The sequence below is a fragment of the Melopsittacus undulatus genome, chromosome 4, assembly GCF_012275295.1.
Source record: "Melopsittacus undulatus isolate bMelUnd1 chromosome 4, bMelUnd1.mat.Z, whole genome shotgun sequence".
Taxonomy (NCBI): domain Eukaryota; kingdom Metazoa; phylum Chordata; class Aves; order Psittaciformes; family Psittaculidae; genus Melopsittacus; species Melopsittacus undulatus.
The window spans coordinates 12,717,158-12,732,010 of NC_047530.1; the positions used below are offsets into that span (position 1 = coordinate 12,717,158).

Genomic DNA, 14,853 nt, shown 5'->3' on the forward strand with positions numbered 1-14,853 from the left:
GCCTTCCGCCGCGGGCTGGCGGTTACCGTCCCGCTGACGAGCCGCGCACCCCCGCGGTGCCTCGAGGCCCGGCTGCAGACGTGCTCGACCTCCTCCTGTGAGCGACCGGCGCAGAGAGCCGCGCTACACCGGCAACGCGACAGGCCCGGGCCGCGACGACGCTTGCGTGGCGTTGCCGGAAGCGACCGGCAGCGGCGGATGTTGACGCTGCAGGCTCCGCGGAGGTGAAGACGGAGGAAAGGAGCGGGTGGCCGCGTAGTCCAGCCTGCAAGCAGCCCCTGTCCCGCGGTAGGGCCCGGGATCGGGATCGGGGGGGAGGCGGCTCGGCAAGGCGCCGGCGGTCTGTGGGGGGTGGGGCTCAAGCGTCTGCAGTAAGCGACAAGGGCTGGGAGGCTGTTAACGGATCTGGTAAGTGCGGTGGTGGCGCATTGCTGCGCACAGCGCGGCTGCTGATCCGCTCGGGTCCTGTGTTACGGCTATGTCCCGGCACGTAACATGTATCGGGACTGCCGAAGGAGACCGAGTCTGGCCTGTCGGGCTGTCCTGGGTAGCCGGGGGGGAACTGCAGTGGCTTGTGAGAACCGTTTCAAGTACGGGACTAAGAAATGGTTAAAAGCGGGCAGTTGTCCCCTGTGTCTTAGGTTGTTAAAAGATAAATAAGTGAAAAATAGGCAATGCTGATCGCTGGAGAGGATTCAGTAAAAACCCGGTTAACTTGAAGCAGACGGATTTCATTGAGGTGTGGCTAAGGCTTTCTAATTTAAACCATAATTAAAGCTCAAAAATAAGCTGCCGAGGGTGGTGCAGTGTCTCCATCATCAGAGCGGTTCAAATTAAATGAAAATCTGTCGGGAGCAGCGTAGGTGTCAAGGATTTTGTGCGAGTGTAGGGCTTGATAGTTTCATTAAAGGCCTTTCCTTCTTTTGCTTTGCCTGGTTGTACAAAACCATTACTTTGGGCTGTTCAGCTTCCCTGACCTTTTGATCTCTGTCTGAAAATCTTTGGGTGGTGATGGTTTCAGCTCACAGCTGCAGGAAAGCTAAAGCAGACAGGCACTTGAGAGTGGCTCATAAGTGGAAGATGACTTTGGCTTTTCAGGGATCCCCCTGCTCCAACTGTAGGCTGAGTGTGCAGGCAGCTCCCAGGATGACCTGGCAGGGATGACCAGCATCTCCTGGCTTGATTCCTCCCATGGCTGGGGCTTTGAATTACCAGCAACCTGGTGACAGTGTGGCCCTGGGGCTCCTCACGTGCCAGAGTACTGGCGTGGTGGCTGCTTTTGCCCCTAAGCTGCACAATGGTCAGCAGCCACAGGCTGAGTGCACATAGCTATTGTCTTTCCAGGACGCTCTGTGTTTGGTCTTCTGCATGCTGACATGATTTCGACCAGGAGCCTTTGTTCTGTGTTGGGGTTTTTTTCAGCGTAGGTAATATGTCCTGCATTCAACAGCTATGGGAAGGCTTGTGTGTGGGACACTTGGCTTAAGCAGCTAAAAAGGACTTTGCCTGAAAAGCTGCAGGAGTTTTTACTTTTGTGAAAACCTTATTGTCAGCAGTTTTCAAGTTTATTCAGGTGTGGGTTGGTGGCTTTTTTTTGTTATTGACTAATGAATGTATAGAAAAGTGTGTTTTTAAAAACCAGGTAGAGACCTTGGCTCAAATTGGCAACTGAAACTATTTTAAATTACACACAGCTGAGGAATCCCCATCTGAAACTTTCTTGACTGGTGGGATAACTTCTTCCACCAAAACATCGCTATGAAAGAAACAGCAGTGTGTAGTTTACCTTTTTTCCTCTAGTAGTTTCCCCTGATGACTTTTAGAGCCCCATATTATGTGTTATTCTGTGCCCATAGCACTGTCTCAAGATGGCTGATGATAACGAAGACCTGCAGGCAGATGAAGAGCTTCCAGCTCCAGCTGAGGACAGCTTTGAGCAGCTGGAGAACGACAGCCCCGCTGAGCGCAGTGGGCACGTGGCAGTCACTGATGGGCGCTGCATGTATGTCTGGGGAGGCTATAAGGTATGCTGTAAGCCACCTACCACCCACGGTGCTGGGCATTATCTCCCATTAGTTTGGGAGTGACTGTAAAATTATCTCTCCCCTGGAAAAGCTCCAATTAACAAATTAGAATATGACATTTAAGAGTTTGAAATATTGAAATAAATCATGTTAAATGTAGATCTTGGCAAATGGTTAACTTGGGTGGAATGAAGGGTTTTGTTTGCCTTTGTCAACTCACATGTCTGTTGGAAGAATCATGGAATCAACTTGGTTGGAAAAGACCTTTTAGATCATCAAGTCCAACCGTTGCCCCAGGACTGCCAAGACTACCACTAAATCATATCACTGAGTACCTCATCTACACAGTTTTTGAACTCTTCTAGGGACGGTGATTGCACCAGTGCCCTGAGCAGCCTGTTCCAATGCCTGGTTGCGCTCTCTGTAAAGAAATGTTTCCTATTATCCAATTTAAACCTCCCCTGGCACAGATTGAGGCTGTTACCTCTTGTCCTGTCGCTTGTTACTTGGGAGAATAAACCAGTTCCCACCTCACTACAACCTCCTTTCAGGTAGTTGTAGAGAACAGTAAGGTCCCCCCTGAGCCTTCTCCCTAAGACTAAACAACCCTAGTTCCCTCTGCCATTCTTCATCAGACTTGTGCTCTAGACCCTTCACCAGCTTCGTTACCTTTTTCTGGACATGCTCCAGCACCTCAATGTCTGTCTTGTAGTGAGGGGCCAAGAGCTGAACACAGTGCTCGAAGTGCAGCCTCACCAGTGCTGAGTACAGGGAGACAGTCACTTCCCTGGCCCTGCTGGCCACACTACTTGATAGAGGCCAGGATGCTGTTGGGGCCTTCTTGGCCACCTAGGCAGAAGCTGGATCATGTTCAGTGGCCATCAGTGAGGACCCCCAGGTCCTTTTCCACCAAGCAGCTTTCCAGCCACTCTTCCCCCAGCCTGTAGTGTGGCATGGGGTTGTTGTGGCCCAAATGCAGGACCCAGCACTTTGCCTTGCTGAACCTCAATAAAGCAATGAAGAGAAGGGAATGCTGTCTGATTTGAAATGCACAACATGCAAAGTGGTGCTTTTATTTACAGCATTATCTGCACAACTGTATATTGCATGTTAGTGCTCACAGGTCGGTTGTTTATCATGATGGGTGTGCATGTACTGCAAGCAGAATTAAGTCATTTTATGATTTTGACACAAATGAAGATGAATTATCAATTAATTTGGCAAATAATTTGGTAGCTCAAGACAAAGCTTTGGTGTATTGTTCTGGTGGTGTCATACAGGGGGTGGGAGAATTAAAAAGGAAATTGTAGCTCATTTATACACCATAGTTATCCTGTTTGGGCTATGAAAAGGAAATCTAACTTCCATTTACCTTAGTCTCTGGCTCTGGTGGGAGCTTATCTGTTCCCCAGCAGAAGCTAAAACATACTAATACCTGCTCTGCAAGGGCTGCTGTGCAGGTGAGAGGTACAGAAGTATGGTAGGCACTGCTCCTGTTGCTTTCTGTTCTGTGATTAGATCTCTGAGAGGGTGTAAACATTCACAGGAATCTGTAATTCAGTATGTCAAGCATTCTTCTAATGTTGCTTTTCCTTTTCTGGTGTGTTCTGCAGAATGCCCAAGTTAGGGGATTTTATGACTTCTATCTGCCTAGAGATGAAATATGGATCTACAACATGGAAACTGGAAGATGGTACAGTAAATAAATCATTTAATTGTTGATTATATGGGAAAAAAAAAGTTTCATTCTTAAATTGGTATGGAAAGCATGCTCAGGGCCTGAACAGGGAGAATTGCCTGATCAGTGTGTTGCCACCTGTCAAATAGTTGTATAAATGTGTAAAGCAACATGTTTTCATGGGGTAAAGTAGGAGAGGTAGCTTGGACAGGATGATCAACAGTGTGAAGTGTTTTGGGGTGCCTGGGATAGCACCTGAAAGCGGTATTTGTACCACTTTTGATTACAGTGGTACATTGGTGAGGGAATCCATATTTAATTATTTATTTGTTGTCCTTTTAAGGAGGAAAAAAAGAAAACCACCTTAGATTTTAATACATGTTTTCAAATGTTGATGCAGCCAAAAAAACTGCTCTGTCAGATCACTGGGAGCCTGAAAGTTGTGTGAAACTTGCATGCCTGATAGAGTGAGAAAAGGGAATCCAGTACTCCAGTTCCATAGCTAACCAGGGCCTTGATCTCTAAAGCCAAGTCCCCTCTGTGCTTTGCAGCACATGGTTTCAGCAGTGCTTCCAGTTCTTATTGTGGTTAGGAAGAGCCTTGGATAGGGGCTGGAAGTTTATCTTTGTGGTTACCATGTTTACAAACATTAATAATCCAGTAGCAAAATGGAAACCTTCAGTTTGGACAGGGGCATCCTCTCTGCCTGAGGACCTTTTGGGGGATTCTGAATGTGCAAGGCATACCAAAGCCCTGAACAGGGCAGTTGGAGCTCCTCCCCCCACAAAACATGTAGTAATTACATTGCCTTTTCCCACTTCCTCCATCATACCAGGTCAGTGTTGGGAATTGTTGTCTGCAAAGAACTCAGAACTGAGTGGTCTGCAGTGTTCTACTGTAACTAAAAACATACTGGTAGTGTTATAAAAGTTCCACCCAGATAAAATGATTGCTGTTTGTTTCTATCAGGTAAAATATTTTAAACTGTGCTTCTAGGAAGAAGAGTAAAACAGAGGGAGATGTTCCTCCTTCCATGTCTGGAAGTTGTGCCGTGTGTGTAGACAGAGTGGTGTACCTCTTTGGGGGACATCATGCACGTGGCAATACAAACAAGGTGAGTTATTTAAAGATAAACCCCTCCTCACAAGCAAGTTCCTCCTCATTAGTTTTTGTTCCCATTTTTTTTTCCAAACAGATGTAGACTTTTCAGTTAGTTAAAATCCATCCAAAGCAAGAAATTTATGATCTTAACAATGGAAACATTTTTTACCAAATGACTGGACAGTTGGGTCTTGTTGCAGAGCTTAAATGTTAATACCAGGGGATGCTGAGCATATATCCTGTCACTGTGTCCTCCCTGGCTTCTGCAGCATAATAGTTTCATCTACTAGTAGTGTCTCTGTTTCTTGGAGGCAGATAACGAGCCTTCTCATCCTGACAGCAGCTTCCCCAGATGTAAACTAATAGAAGCTGTATTCTTTTTGTGCTTGCCTAGGAGGTTTTGATTTAAAAAAACACAGTGCTAACTGCTTGGATTTATTTTGTTTTCCATGCAGGTGGTTAACTGGCTGACTTTTATCATTTCAGTGTATTAGTTTCCCTGATCAGATAATGTGACATTAGTATAACAGGTCAGCCCTCAGCTGTGCATCATTTCATATGAGAATTGTACTCTGGTAGCTTCACACTGCTGAAGAAATACGATGACCTACTACTTACTTGGATTGCAGTTGTTCTTGTGCAATTCACCCTATAAACTATTGCATTGGCACTTCTGAGTTTACTTCTTTTGAAAGATGGGAATTTCCAGAGCTCACCAAAAGAGTGTCAGGAAGTGATCTATAACTAGTCTGTAGTTTGAAATGTAACTCTCTGGAGTCTCTGATAATATTTTCTGATGTTCTAGAAGTGTGGTTTAAATTAAATAGTTCTGGCCTTGCTCTTAAATATAAACTGAAAGTAGCTTGATGCAGTGCCTACAAACAGTCTGAAATGAACTTCATTTAGAAAGTGTGACTTGCTTCCTTCCTGCTGTCGTATTCTTACATTTCAGTTATTTTACATATGTATTTTATATCAGCTATTTTGCTCCATGTGGAATGAAGTAACACACAGAGATGATACAATTAAAACCACTTTTTTTTAACCAGACTTTTTAATTGTAAGACAAGTGCTGCTTTGTACACATGTTCATTGTATCCTATGTCAGGTTTTGGATGGTAGAACTCCACCTGTTACTTCTATAATGTGTTGGGGGCTTGAGTCTGCAAAAGATAAGGGTCTTCAGATCCATATTTTGTTCCAAATGTTGTCAGCGCTCTGTGCAGCTAGGAAAAGAACTTTTAATTTATATAATTATATACTAGTACATGCTAATTAGAAGTTAGTATTTTAACATCAGTCAGATTAAAGCTTTAAGCTAACTGTGTGTGTAAAAAAAATTCTTTCTATTTTCCACAGTTCTACATGTTAAATTCCAGATCCACGGACAAAGTGCTGCAGTGGGTCAGAGTAGAGTGTCAGGGGGTACCCCCTTCTTCAAAGGACAAACTTGGCGTTTGGGTTTACAAAAACAAGTAAGGCTCCACTAGCAGTCATCAGAGCTGTACTTGCATGCGTGGTTACTTTTAATTGCTCTTAGTTTTGTCACTGTCATGTTTTTGTGTGAACACAAGCTGCAGAAGGACTTGTCTGAAGCACATGCTTCAGGAAGATACTGGATTTCTTCCCCAACCAGCCTCTTTAAACTGTTGCATCCTTTAATGGTTAATACGCAAAAAACCTCACTTCCAATTTGGGTATGTGTAAGCTGCAGAGTCTCTGTGTGAGTCACAGTCCAAACTGTAGGCTTTTCCCAGTCAATCTTCCACAGCACATTCTCAGTACATTGCTTTAAAGTCAGTGCCTTGTATCAGCATCATTCCTCTTGGCGATTGTGTCTGGAATTGCTCTTCACAGAATCTTATTCTAGGATTTCCCGTGTCACACACGATGCAGTCTTTTGGTCATGTCTTACGGGACAGCTTGCATTTCTCTGATGACTGAAGAGCAGGAAGCCATCTTTATCTCAAAATTGCATGTGGCTCTTTCAGCAATGCACATGCTTAATTCAGTGCATTTTGTGCTGGTTGCACAAAACAAGGAATGTGTTAGATGAGCTGCTGTGGATGTTATCTATTCCAGCTCTGCTCGGCCAAGCACACATCTCCACAGTGACCATGCCTAAGTGTAATGCTTTCCCTTTTCTTCTTACGAGGGGTGTCTGTGAACACTTTGGTTTTAGGGAATATGGGCAGAGGGCTTGGAAAGGGTGGAGTTGGGAAACGACAGTAATAAACCTCTGTAGTTGCTGTGTGGGAGCCCTGGCTGAAGACCAGAAACCAGCCAGCAGGCCTGGTAGCTTCACACATTTGGAACCAGAGCAAAACTTGGAAGCCTGAGGCCTGGGAAACAGCTGTAAAGGGATTTAGTGTGGGTGGTAGGGTCGATTAGGCAAGAAACAGGGCTCCACACCTGGAAAACCTACATGGCAGACATATTGTAAGTAATGAAGCTAAAGGAGCTTCCCTGGTTTTCCTGTCTTCTCTTAGAGCACAGCCCTTATAGAACTTTTAACTTGTAGCAACAGATGTAGTAGCATTTCTAATTGGATTCATGTTTTGTTGCAGGCTAATATTTTTTGGAGGCTATGGTTATTTTCCTGAAGGGAAACAACGGGGAACTTTTGAATTTGACGAAACCTCTTTTTGGGTAGGTAAACCTGGAAGTAATTTCTATTTAAACTTCAATATTTAATTTAGCACTTATTAAAACTTGTTGCTTATTTAATATTTTTAAAGAATTCAGGTCTTCCTAGAGGGTGGAACGACCACGTGCATGTTCTGGACACTGAAACTTTTACTTGGAGCCAGCCTATAACTACGGTAATTATTAATCTTGTGTCAGTTAATTAAGTCTTACAGCATGTAAGAGCATTCTGTGCCTTATCTCTTGTAGCATCCTGTGAAAAGAAGCACAGCTCTGCTAGGCCTAGGTTCACGGCTTTAATTTGTGTCAAGTGAGAGCAGCATGCTGATAAAATGGCCTCTGTGTGTAGCTGTGCAGGGTTTGTAGTGGCCTGTCCTAGCCACAGTGGCTTTGGGCTACAAATGCAGTGTGAAGCTGTCTTAACCTGTTGTATCTCATTGTGGGGGTACTGTCTCTAGTCTGTATCTCCCTGGCATTATTTGGAAGATGGGGTTACCTGTTTGCAAGCAAGCAGCACAGAAATCATCTCAAAATATATTTTTCCTGCTTTCCTCTTCCACCCTGCAGCCGTGTTGACAGGTCACCCATGTGTTAACTGCTGAATATTTACTTGTCAGGTGCTCTGTGATCATGCCTTCTTTGGAATATAAACTAGTCCCTAAATGCCAGAAGCTGGTGAGGCACTGGAACAGGTTGCCCGAAAAAGTGGTGAATGCCCCATCCCCGGCAGTGTTGAAGGCCAGGTTGGACAGAGCCTTGGGTGACATGGTCTGGTGTGAAGCATCCCTGCCGATGGCAGGGGGTTTGGAACTAGATGGTCCTTTCCAGCCCTAACCATTCTATGATTCTATGGACGAGCTCTCTGAAATACATAGTGCTAGCTAGCACGAGAATGTGAGAAATGCCTTGCAGGTCATAGAATCCTAGAATCAACTAGGTTGGGAAAAAAGGACCTTTAAGATCATCAAGTCCACCTCATTATGGTCGTGAGACTGAAACTCCACAAGCAGGCCATGTGGAGCTGATCTTGTCTCAGTGATGCTTGCTCAGTGTGTTTTTTTTCCATGGGCTGAATCACAGGCCTCTTGCCATGGCTGGTGAGAAGCAGCACTGCTGGCTCATGCTGCACTGGCTTGCCTCCTGAGACCTGCAGTCTGTTTGATCCAAACAGGAGAGGAAACCTGGGCAGGAGATGAACCTTAGGACTGTGTGACTAGGGCTCTCTTCCCTTCTTGTGCTTCCCGAGCAAGTTATCTTAATTCTGTAATCAAGGAATTTTTTTTTTACATATATACATATTATATATATATACCTTGCTATCTTGTCAGCACTGTGGGACTGTTCATTTCTCTCCTGAATATGGACTGGGTGAGGTGTCATCAGCTGGTTTTGCAGTGTTACATGTAACATGTTTATAGAGAAAGGACTGTTAAGAAAGGGGTTTGAAACACTTGGTAGAACTAGCATTGGAAACATCCCCTCAAAATAAAAATCACCTGCTGCCTATTCAGTATTCCTAAACATGCTCAGAGGGCTGGAGCACCTCTCCTGTGGAGACAGACTGAGGGAGCTGGGGTTGTTCAGCCTGGAGAAGAGAAGCAGCCTTCCACTACCTAAAAGGGCCAAATAGAAATCTGTAGAGGGACTTTTGACATTTAGGGATACAACAGGGGGGGAATGACTTTAAATTGACAGAGGGGAGATTTAGGTTAGATATTAGGAAGAAGTTCTTCCCTATGAGGCTGGTGAGGCACTGGCACAGGTTGCCAAGAGAAGCTGTGGCTGCACCATCCCTAGAATGTTCAGGGCCAAGTTGGATGGGGCTTGGAGAAAACAGATCTAGTGGAAGGGGTCCCTGCACGTGGCAGGGATTGGAACTGAAGGAGCTTTAAGGTCCTTTCCAACCCAAACCATTCTGTGAGTCTATGATTCTTGAGGCCATTTAAACTTAATTTAAACCATTTTTTTACCTAGATCTTAAGAAACTTGCCTTTTATTTTGATATATCTCTCTTCATCTTTTTTCCTGTTGACCTGCTTGCTTTCATGCTTCAGTGGCATTGTGCTTGCAGGGAGCTCAGGAAAATGAAGTGCATAGTTTCCTGACATCCTCATTGTAATGTGATGGTTTGGTACATTTCACTTGGGAGCTGAATTGTGGTCAAAACAAAACACCCTGTAATTGCAAATATACACCATTTGAAGTGTCCCAGAAGTGTTCAGGAACAGGTATATGGAGTGACATTGCCACAGAATTGGAGGAGGTTAAATTTGAGATAAGTTACTCCTTATTCAGATTACCAAAGAATTCTTTTGTCTTGCTCCATACAGATCTCAAATATTTTAGAAGTAACTCAAGAAAAATACTGTGTAGTGATTTATTGTGTCATTTTCTCACAGTCTGTTACTGTGACTGTCTGAACCCTATTCCAAAAGCAAAATTTATACCTTGACACTTAAGGGGGGAAAAAAAGTCCCATTTCCCATGAGTTTTCTGATCTTCCATCCATCAAAAAAAAAGCAAATTTCTGCACACGGAATGACTTACTAGATGTTTTCTCACTCTCTTCTTTGGCCTTATGTCTGACTTCAGTTCAGCCTTTCATCCCTCGGGTGACTGGTTGTGGAGCTCTAAGACCTTCCTTTGCCTTGTGTGCCATGGCCAGGTGATCTCTCCAGGGAGCCTGAGAGGAGCCTGAGCCCTCTGTGTTTGCTGCTGTCTGCTGCTGTCCACTGTCTCCCAGGGTGGCATGGCATGTGGTGGGCATCTTCAACCCAGCTCCTCTTGCCTCTGTCTACTGCAGGTTTCTGGTGAACTGGCATTGTCTTTCTTATATATCAAATAAGATGGTAAATTTATTTCATGTTTACTTTTCCCAGGGTAAAACTCCATCTCCACGAGCAGCTCACGCCTGTGCTACAGTTGGGAACAGAGGCTATGTGTTTGGTGGCAGATACAGGGTAAGCACCAACCCAGTTTACTGATGTGTTACTGAAACGTAAGCAGAGTGTTTCAGCTGTTGTCTGCTTTATTGTAGGAATCCAGAATGAACGATCTTTACTATCTGAATTTGGATACGTGGGAGTGGAATGAAATGTAGGTACTAAAACTTGAGTTCATTTGTTTGTAAAGCAACATGAAGGTGCCATTTATATTCACTTCTAATCAATCTAGTTAAATGTGATAAGCTCAGGTAGAACTGATCTTGCTGATCAGGCTGTCAGGCATTTTTAAGTATTAATGGGGTAAAATTCTTTTACTGTATCTGAAGACATTAAACTTGCTGTTGGATCATGAGCATGGTATGAAACTGCATCCTTGAAATACCTGAAACATAGAGCAGAAAGGAGCAGCAGTATTTTATTGCAGCACATATGTAATTTATGGTGCTTTTATTAAATGCAGAATCACACAAGGCATTTGCCCAGTTGGCCGATCATGGCATTCTTTAACACCAATTTCCTCGGATCACCTCTTTCTCTTTGGAGGATTCACCACTGACAAGCAGCCATTAAGTGAGTTGTTCCAAAAGGATTTTGTGTCATCTTTGTGTACGTGAGCAGTTGTGCACAGTAGCTGAATTACTGCCTTGTCACCTGGAATTCTTGCTGAATTCCTCACATCCACTTGTGATCTATCTCCTTACTGTCAACAGTTCATTTCAGAGAGCAGGAGTCACTGAGTGTGCTGAGACATCATTATTTATAGGAATTCATCTGCTCTAAAATTGTATCTAATGCAAATTACTGTTAGTAAGAGCTTTATAGTTCTCAGTTTTCCCTTCTGACTTCACTCCCATAAACCACTATTAAGCACCTGTTTTCAGACAGCCCATTCTTTTGTATGGTTTTTTCCTAAAATACTTTTGTTCTTTAAGAACAAAAATAGACTGTGTTGCACTAGAGCACGTTACTTGCTGCAAACATGAAAGAACTAACAGAATGCTGTTTGTGTTTGGGGTTTTGCTTGTTTTCAGGTGATGCTTGGATTTATTGCATCAGCAAGAATGAGTGGGTACAGTTTGAGCATAACTACTCTGAAAAACCAAGGTACAGTAGACACTCCCCTGTAAACTGACTGAAAGAGAGTGAGGAAGCATGTAATGTTGGCTGTCAAAGAGAGGACACACGTTCCTTTTCACAGCACTCATTGTTCTTAACAATACAATACTAATGCTTGTATCTGCCCCAGAAGCGCAGGTATGTTGGTTGTATGCAGGTTGTATTTTGTGCACATAAAATACAAGATGAATACCGCTATAGGGCTGGTGCTGGCAGTAGTGCGTAGCTCAGTGTTTGTGCAGTAGCAGGAAACGAAGGGATTTAGGGGCTCATCTCTGCTGCCAAGGCCTCTGAGTTGTAGATGCCAGCTAACTGGAACCTGTGTGTTCTTGCTCTACCTGCAAACTGGACATGGGCAGGTGTCAATATTTTTTTCCTCTATCAAGGAAGAGGCTAATCCTGCACATGCCCAGGATGTTTTTGTCTTCCTGCTGAGTAAATGAGAGATGATGACCTGCAATTTAAAAGCATCAGACTTACTGTGATGCACGTATGTGGCATGGAAAACACATCATATGAGTTACTGTGATGGTTTGAAGAAGTGTTCTGATCAGGGTTAATTGGGTTAAAGCACTGACGCTTCCTGGTCTGCCTGCTTTGGCCTTGCTGTGGCTGCTGGCAGGTATGAGGAGGGGTCTGTTTTCCCAGACAGTAATAAGTTGAGCTGTTGCCCTCACACCTGCCCTTCTCCTCTTTGGAACAGTGGGATGGTGCCATGTTGTTACTGAGCACATGTACGAAATCAGTTCTTTCCGTAAGTCTTAGAAAAGCAATACAAAATCTGACTGATCCTGCCTGCTCTGGCTTTTGGCTCAAGCGGGACATGAAAATGAAGTTTGCAGCAGCAGCTCATCACAGTCATCCTGTAGAAGCCACAGGACCATTGCTGTCATGCACGCCTAGTACTGACAAGCACATGCTGCTGAGCCTCATGGCCCAGCTCAAACCGTAACACATTATACAATGTGTTTTGCTGACCAGTGTTCTTTCACCAAACATAAACTCCTGTTGAATTAGTCACATCTCCGGTGCATTGGTGGAAGGGCAACCTCACATGTGTTAACTTTAACTACAAATCCTACGCAGGCATTGTTGGGTGGGGTGGATTTTTGCTTTAATGCAGTGCTGACCTCTGTTTCTAGGTTGTGGCATACTGCTTGTGCAAGCGAAGAGGGAGAGGTGATCATCTTTGGGGGCTGTGCCAACAACTTACTTGCCCATTCAAAAGCTGTAAGTTTATTTTGAGCTTTCCCTTCCTGTGCAGCCTGGTTCTGCCTGCAGGAGCTGCAGTCTTACCACTGCAGCAAGTGTAAAAGGCTTGTAGTCAGCCACATGATCTTGTGAGGACTTACAAAGATGCATAAATGAAGCTGGAAAGGAAAATGTTTCTCTGCTTTTCTAGCAACCACATCATTAAACAAACCATGACTTACTTTCCCCTCCTACCTCCCAATTATAGCTTTGCCCTGTGCTTCTCATGTGAGTGTTTTCAGGGACCCTCTCCCAAAGTAATTTCTTCAGTGCACTGGATGCAGAGAGGCCTAGTGGAGAAGGGGACTCATCAGCCAGGCTGGGACTGTCCTGAGGTCCTGGAAACACCAGCTGGCTAGAGAGGGAGGCTGGAAATGAGTGTGCCAGCACTTTGCAGTGTATGCACCAGTGTGTCAGCTGGAATAGGCAGGTGGCAAACAGCAGTGGTGCAACAGCTCCTCCTGCGCTGGCAGCACTGCTCTGGCAGGTGATAGGTTTATGTGCATTCAAGGAGCAGGCACAGCCATTTAAAAATGCCAAAATAATTGACTTCTGAGCCCGATACAGCTCCTGTCTCTAAAGTCCCTCTGTACAATTTCATGAAGACTTGGAAACTGCCTATTGTTCCCATTCTCTCCCAGCACAAGTTGATGCAGCACAGGGAGAGTGTCTGACTCTGGCCCCTTTGCACATCCACTCTCCTCCAGCTGTCTGTATGAGACAGCCTAGATAAGTTTTATTCACCTGTAGCTCCCCTAGTGCCACTACATGCCCTATTACCTCCCTTTCCAGGGCCCGTTTGCATGAGCCTCATCTGGTTTGGCTCCTGCTGTAGTGATGTGAATCCACATAACCAATCTGTTTCTCTTCCCCACCCCCAGGCTCACAGTAATGAAATACTTGTGTTTTCTCTACAACCAAGATCTCTCGTAAGGTAAGTGTCATGGTTTAAACCTAGCCAGCAACTCAGTACCACGCAGCTGTTTGCTCACACCCTCCCCTTTACCCCTGTGTCCTGGGTGGGATGGGAGGAGAATTGGAAGAATGTAAAACCCAGAGGTTGCATCAGGTGTGCTGTCTCTGCTCCCTCCCAGCTTCTCATGTTTCCCCCTCACTGGCAGAGCATGAGAGACTGAAAAGTCCATGATCAGGGTAAGCATTATTTATCAACAACTAAAGCCTTGGTGTGTTATCCAGCATTATTCTCAGACTAAAGCCAAAACACAGCACTACACCAGCTACTAGGAAGAAAATTAACTCTATCCCAGTTGAAACTAGGACAGTAAGAAAGCAAGACTTGAGCATTAAACTGCCCTGTCTCCATCCAAGCCAGGTAGCACAGGGTTACTGCCTGTTTCTTGCATTCCTACAATACTTAAAAAAGATTTCTTCCTCTAAAGCATGCTGAAAGGACAGCAGCCAGTTAGGAGCAGGCAGAGCAGGATGTCTTTAAGGAGCACACGTTTGGCACCAATGACAAGAACAAGCCCTGATTAAAGAGCTGTAAAGAATGAGCTTACCTTGCAGCCCTTGGTCACGCTAACTGTGGCTGTGTCTTCCCTCTCCCAAGGCTGTGCCTCGAAGCAGTCATTTGTTTTAAGGAGATGCTGGCCAGTTCCTGGAATTGCCTCCCCAAGCACTTACTGCACAGCGTCAACCAGCGGTTTGGCAGCAACAACACCTCGGGCTCCTGAGCCCTCTTCAGATGTTGCTGACCAAGCTGTGTGTGGATGAGCAGCTCGAAGATGTAATAATTCTACCAAGTGTGGCAACCATTAAACTTGTATAGGTTAAGTATCTTGAAGTGTGTTGTGTATTGTCATAGATAGTTGCTTCCTACCTTTTAAGTTGCATGTGAATGGCCTAGAGAGAACCTATTTTTGTGTAAAGATGTTTGCAATAAATGTATTTAATGCAAGTGGAGATGTACCCTGTGTTTAAGCTAAAACTAGTTCTGGGTTTATCCACTTGAAGTGCATTTGAGGGCCAGGCTCAAATGAGAAGATGGGGTGTGCACATGTGGAAACTTGTTACAGGGTCCCTAGTTAGGGACCCAAGGACACCACTGGTTGTGCAGGAAGTTCTGAGGCAC

At 44.7% G+C, this 14,853-nt stretch overlaps 1 protein-coding gene across 1 annotated transcript; it reads left to right on the forward strand.

The window, feature by feature from the left end:
- The first annotated feature begins 57 nt into the window (after window positions 1-57).
- KLHDC2 (kelch domain containing 2) lies at window positions 58-14,684 on the forward strand. Its single transcript, XM_031054738.2, has 14 exons — window positions 58-288; window positions 1,857-2,024; window positions 3,638-3,717; window positions 4,699-4,816; window positions 6,163-6,278; window positions 7,371-7,452; window positions 7,542-7,625; window positions 10,329-10,409; window positions 10,487-10,545; window positions 10,855-10,964; window positions 11,426-11,498; window positions 12,653-12,740; window positions 13,643-13,695; window positions 14,332-14,684. Exons 2-14 carry the CDS (start codon window positions 1,869-1,871, stop codon window positions 14,453-14,455), a joined length of 1,224 nt encoding a protein of 407 aa, XP_030910598.1. The 5' UTR covers window positions 58-288; window positions 1,857-1,868; the 3' UTR covers window positions 14,456-14,684.
- Window positions 14,685-14,853: the final 169 nt, after the last annotated feature.

Bases quoted from the DNA above. Each gene is read 5' to 3' on its own strand.
- KLHDC2 (XM_031054738.2), top strand. From the start codon at position 1,869: ATGGCTGATGATAACGAAGACCTGCAGGCAGATGAAGAGCTTCCAGCT. The intron at 7,453-7,541 runs GTAGGTAAACCT...ATATTTTTAAAG, and splicing joins TTGACGAAACCTCTTTTTGG to AATTCAGGTCTTCCTAGAGG. The intron at 11,499-12,652 runs GTACAGTAGACA...CTCTGTTTCTAG, and splicing joins AACTACTCTGAAAAACCAAG to GTTGTGGCATACTGCTTGTG.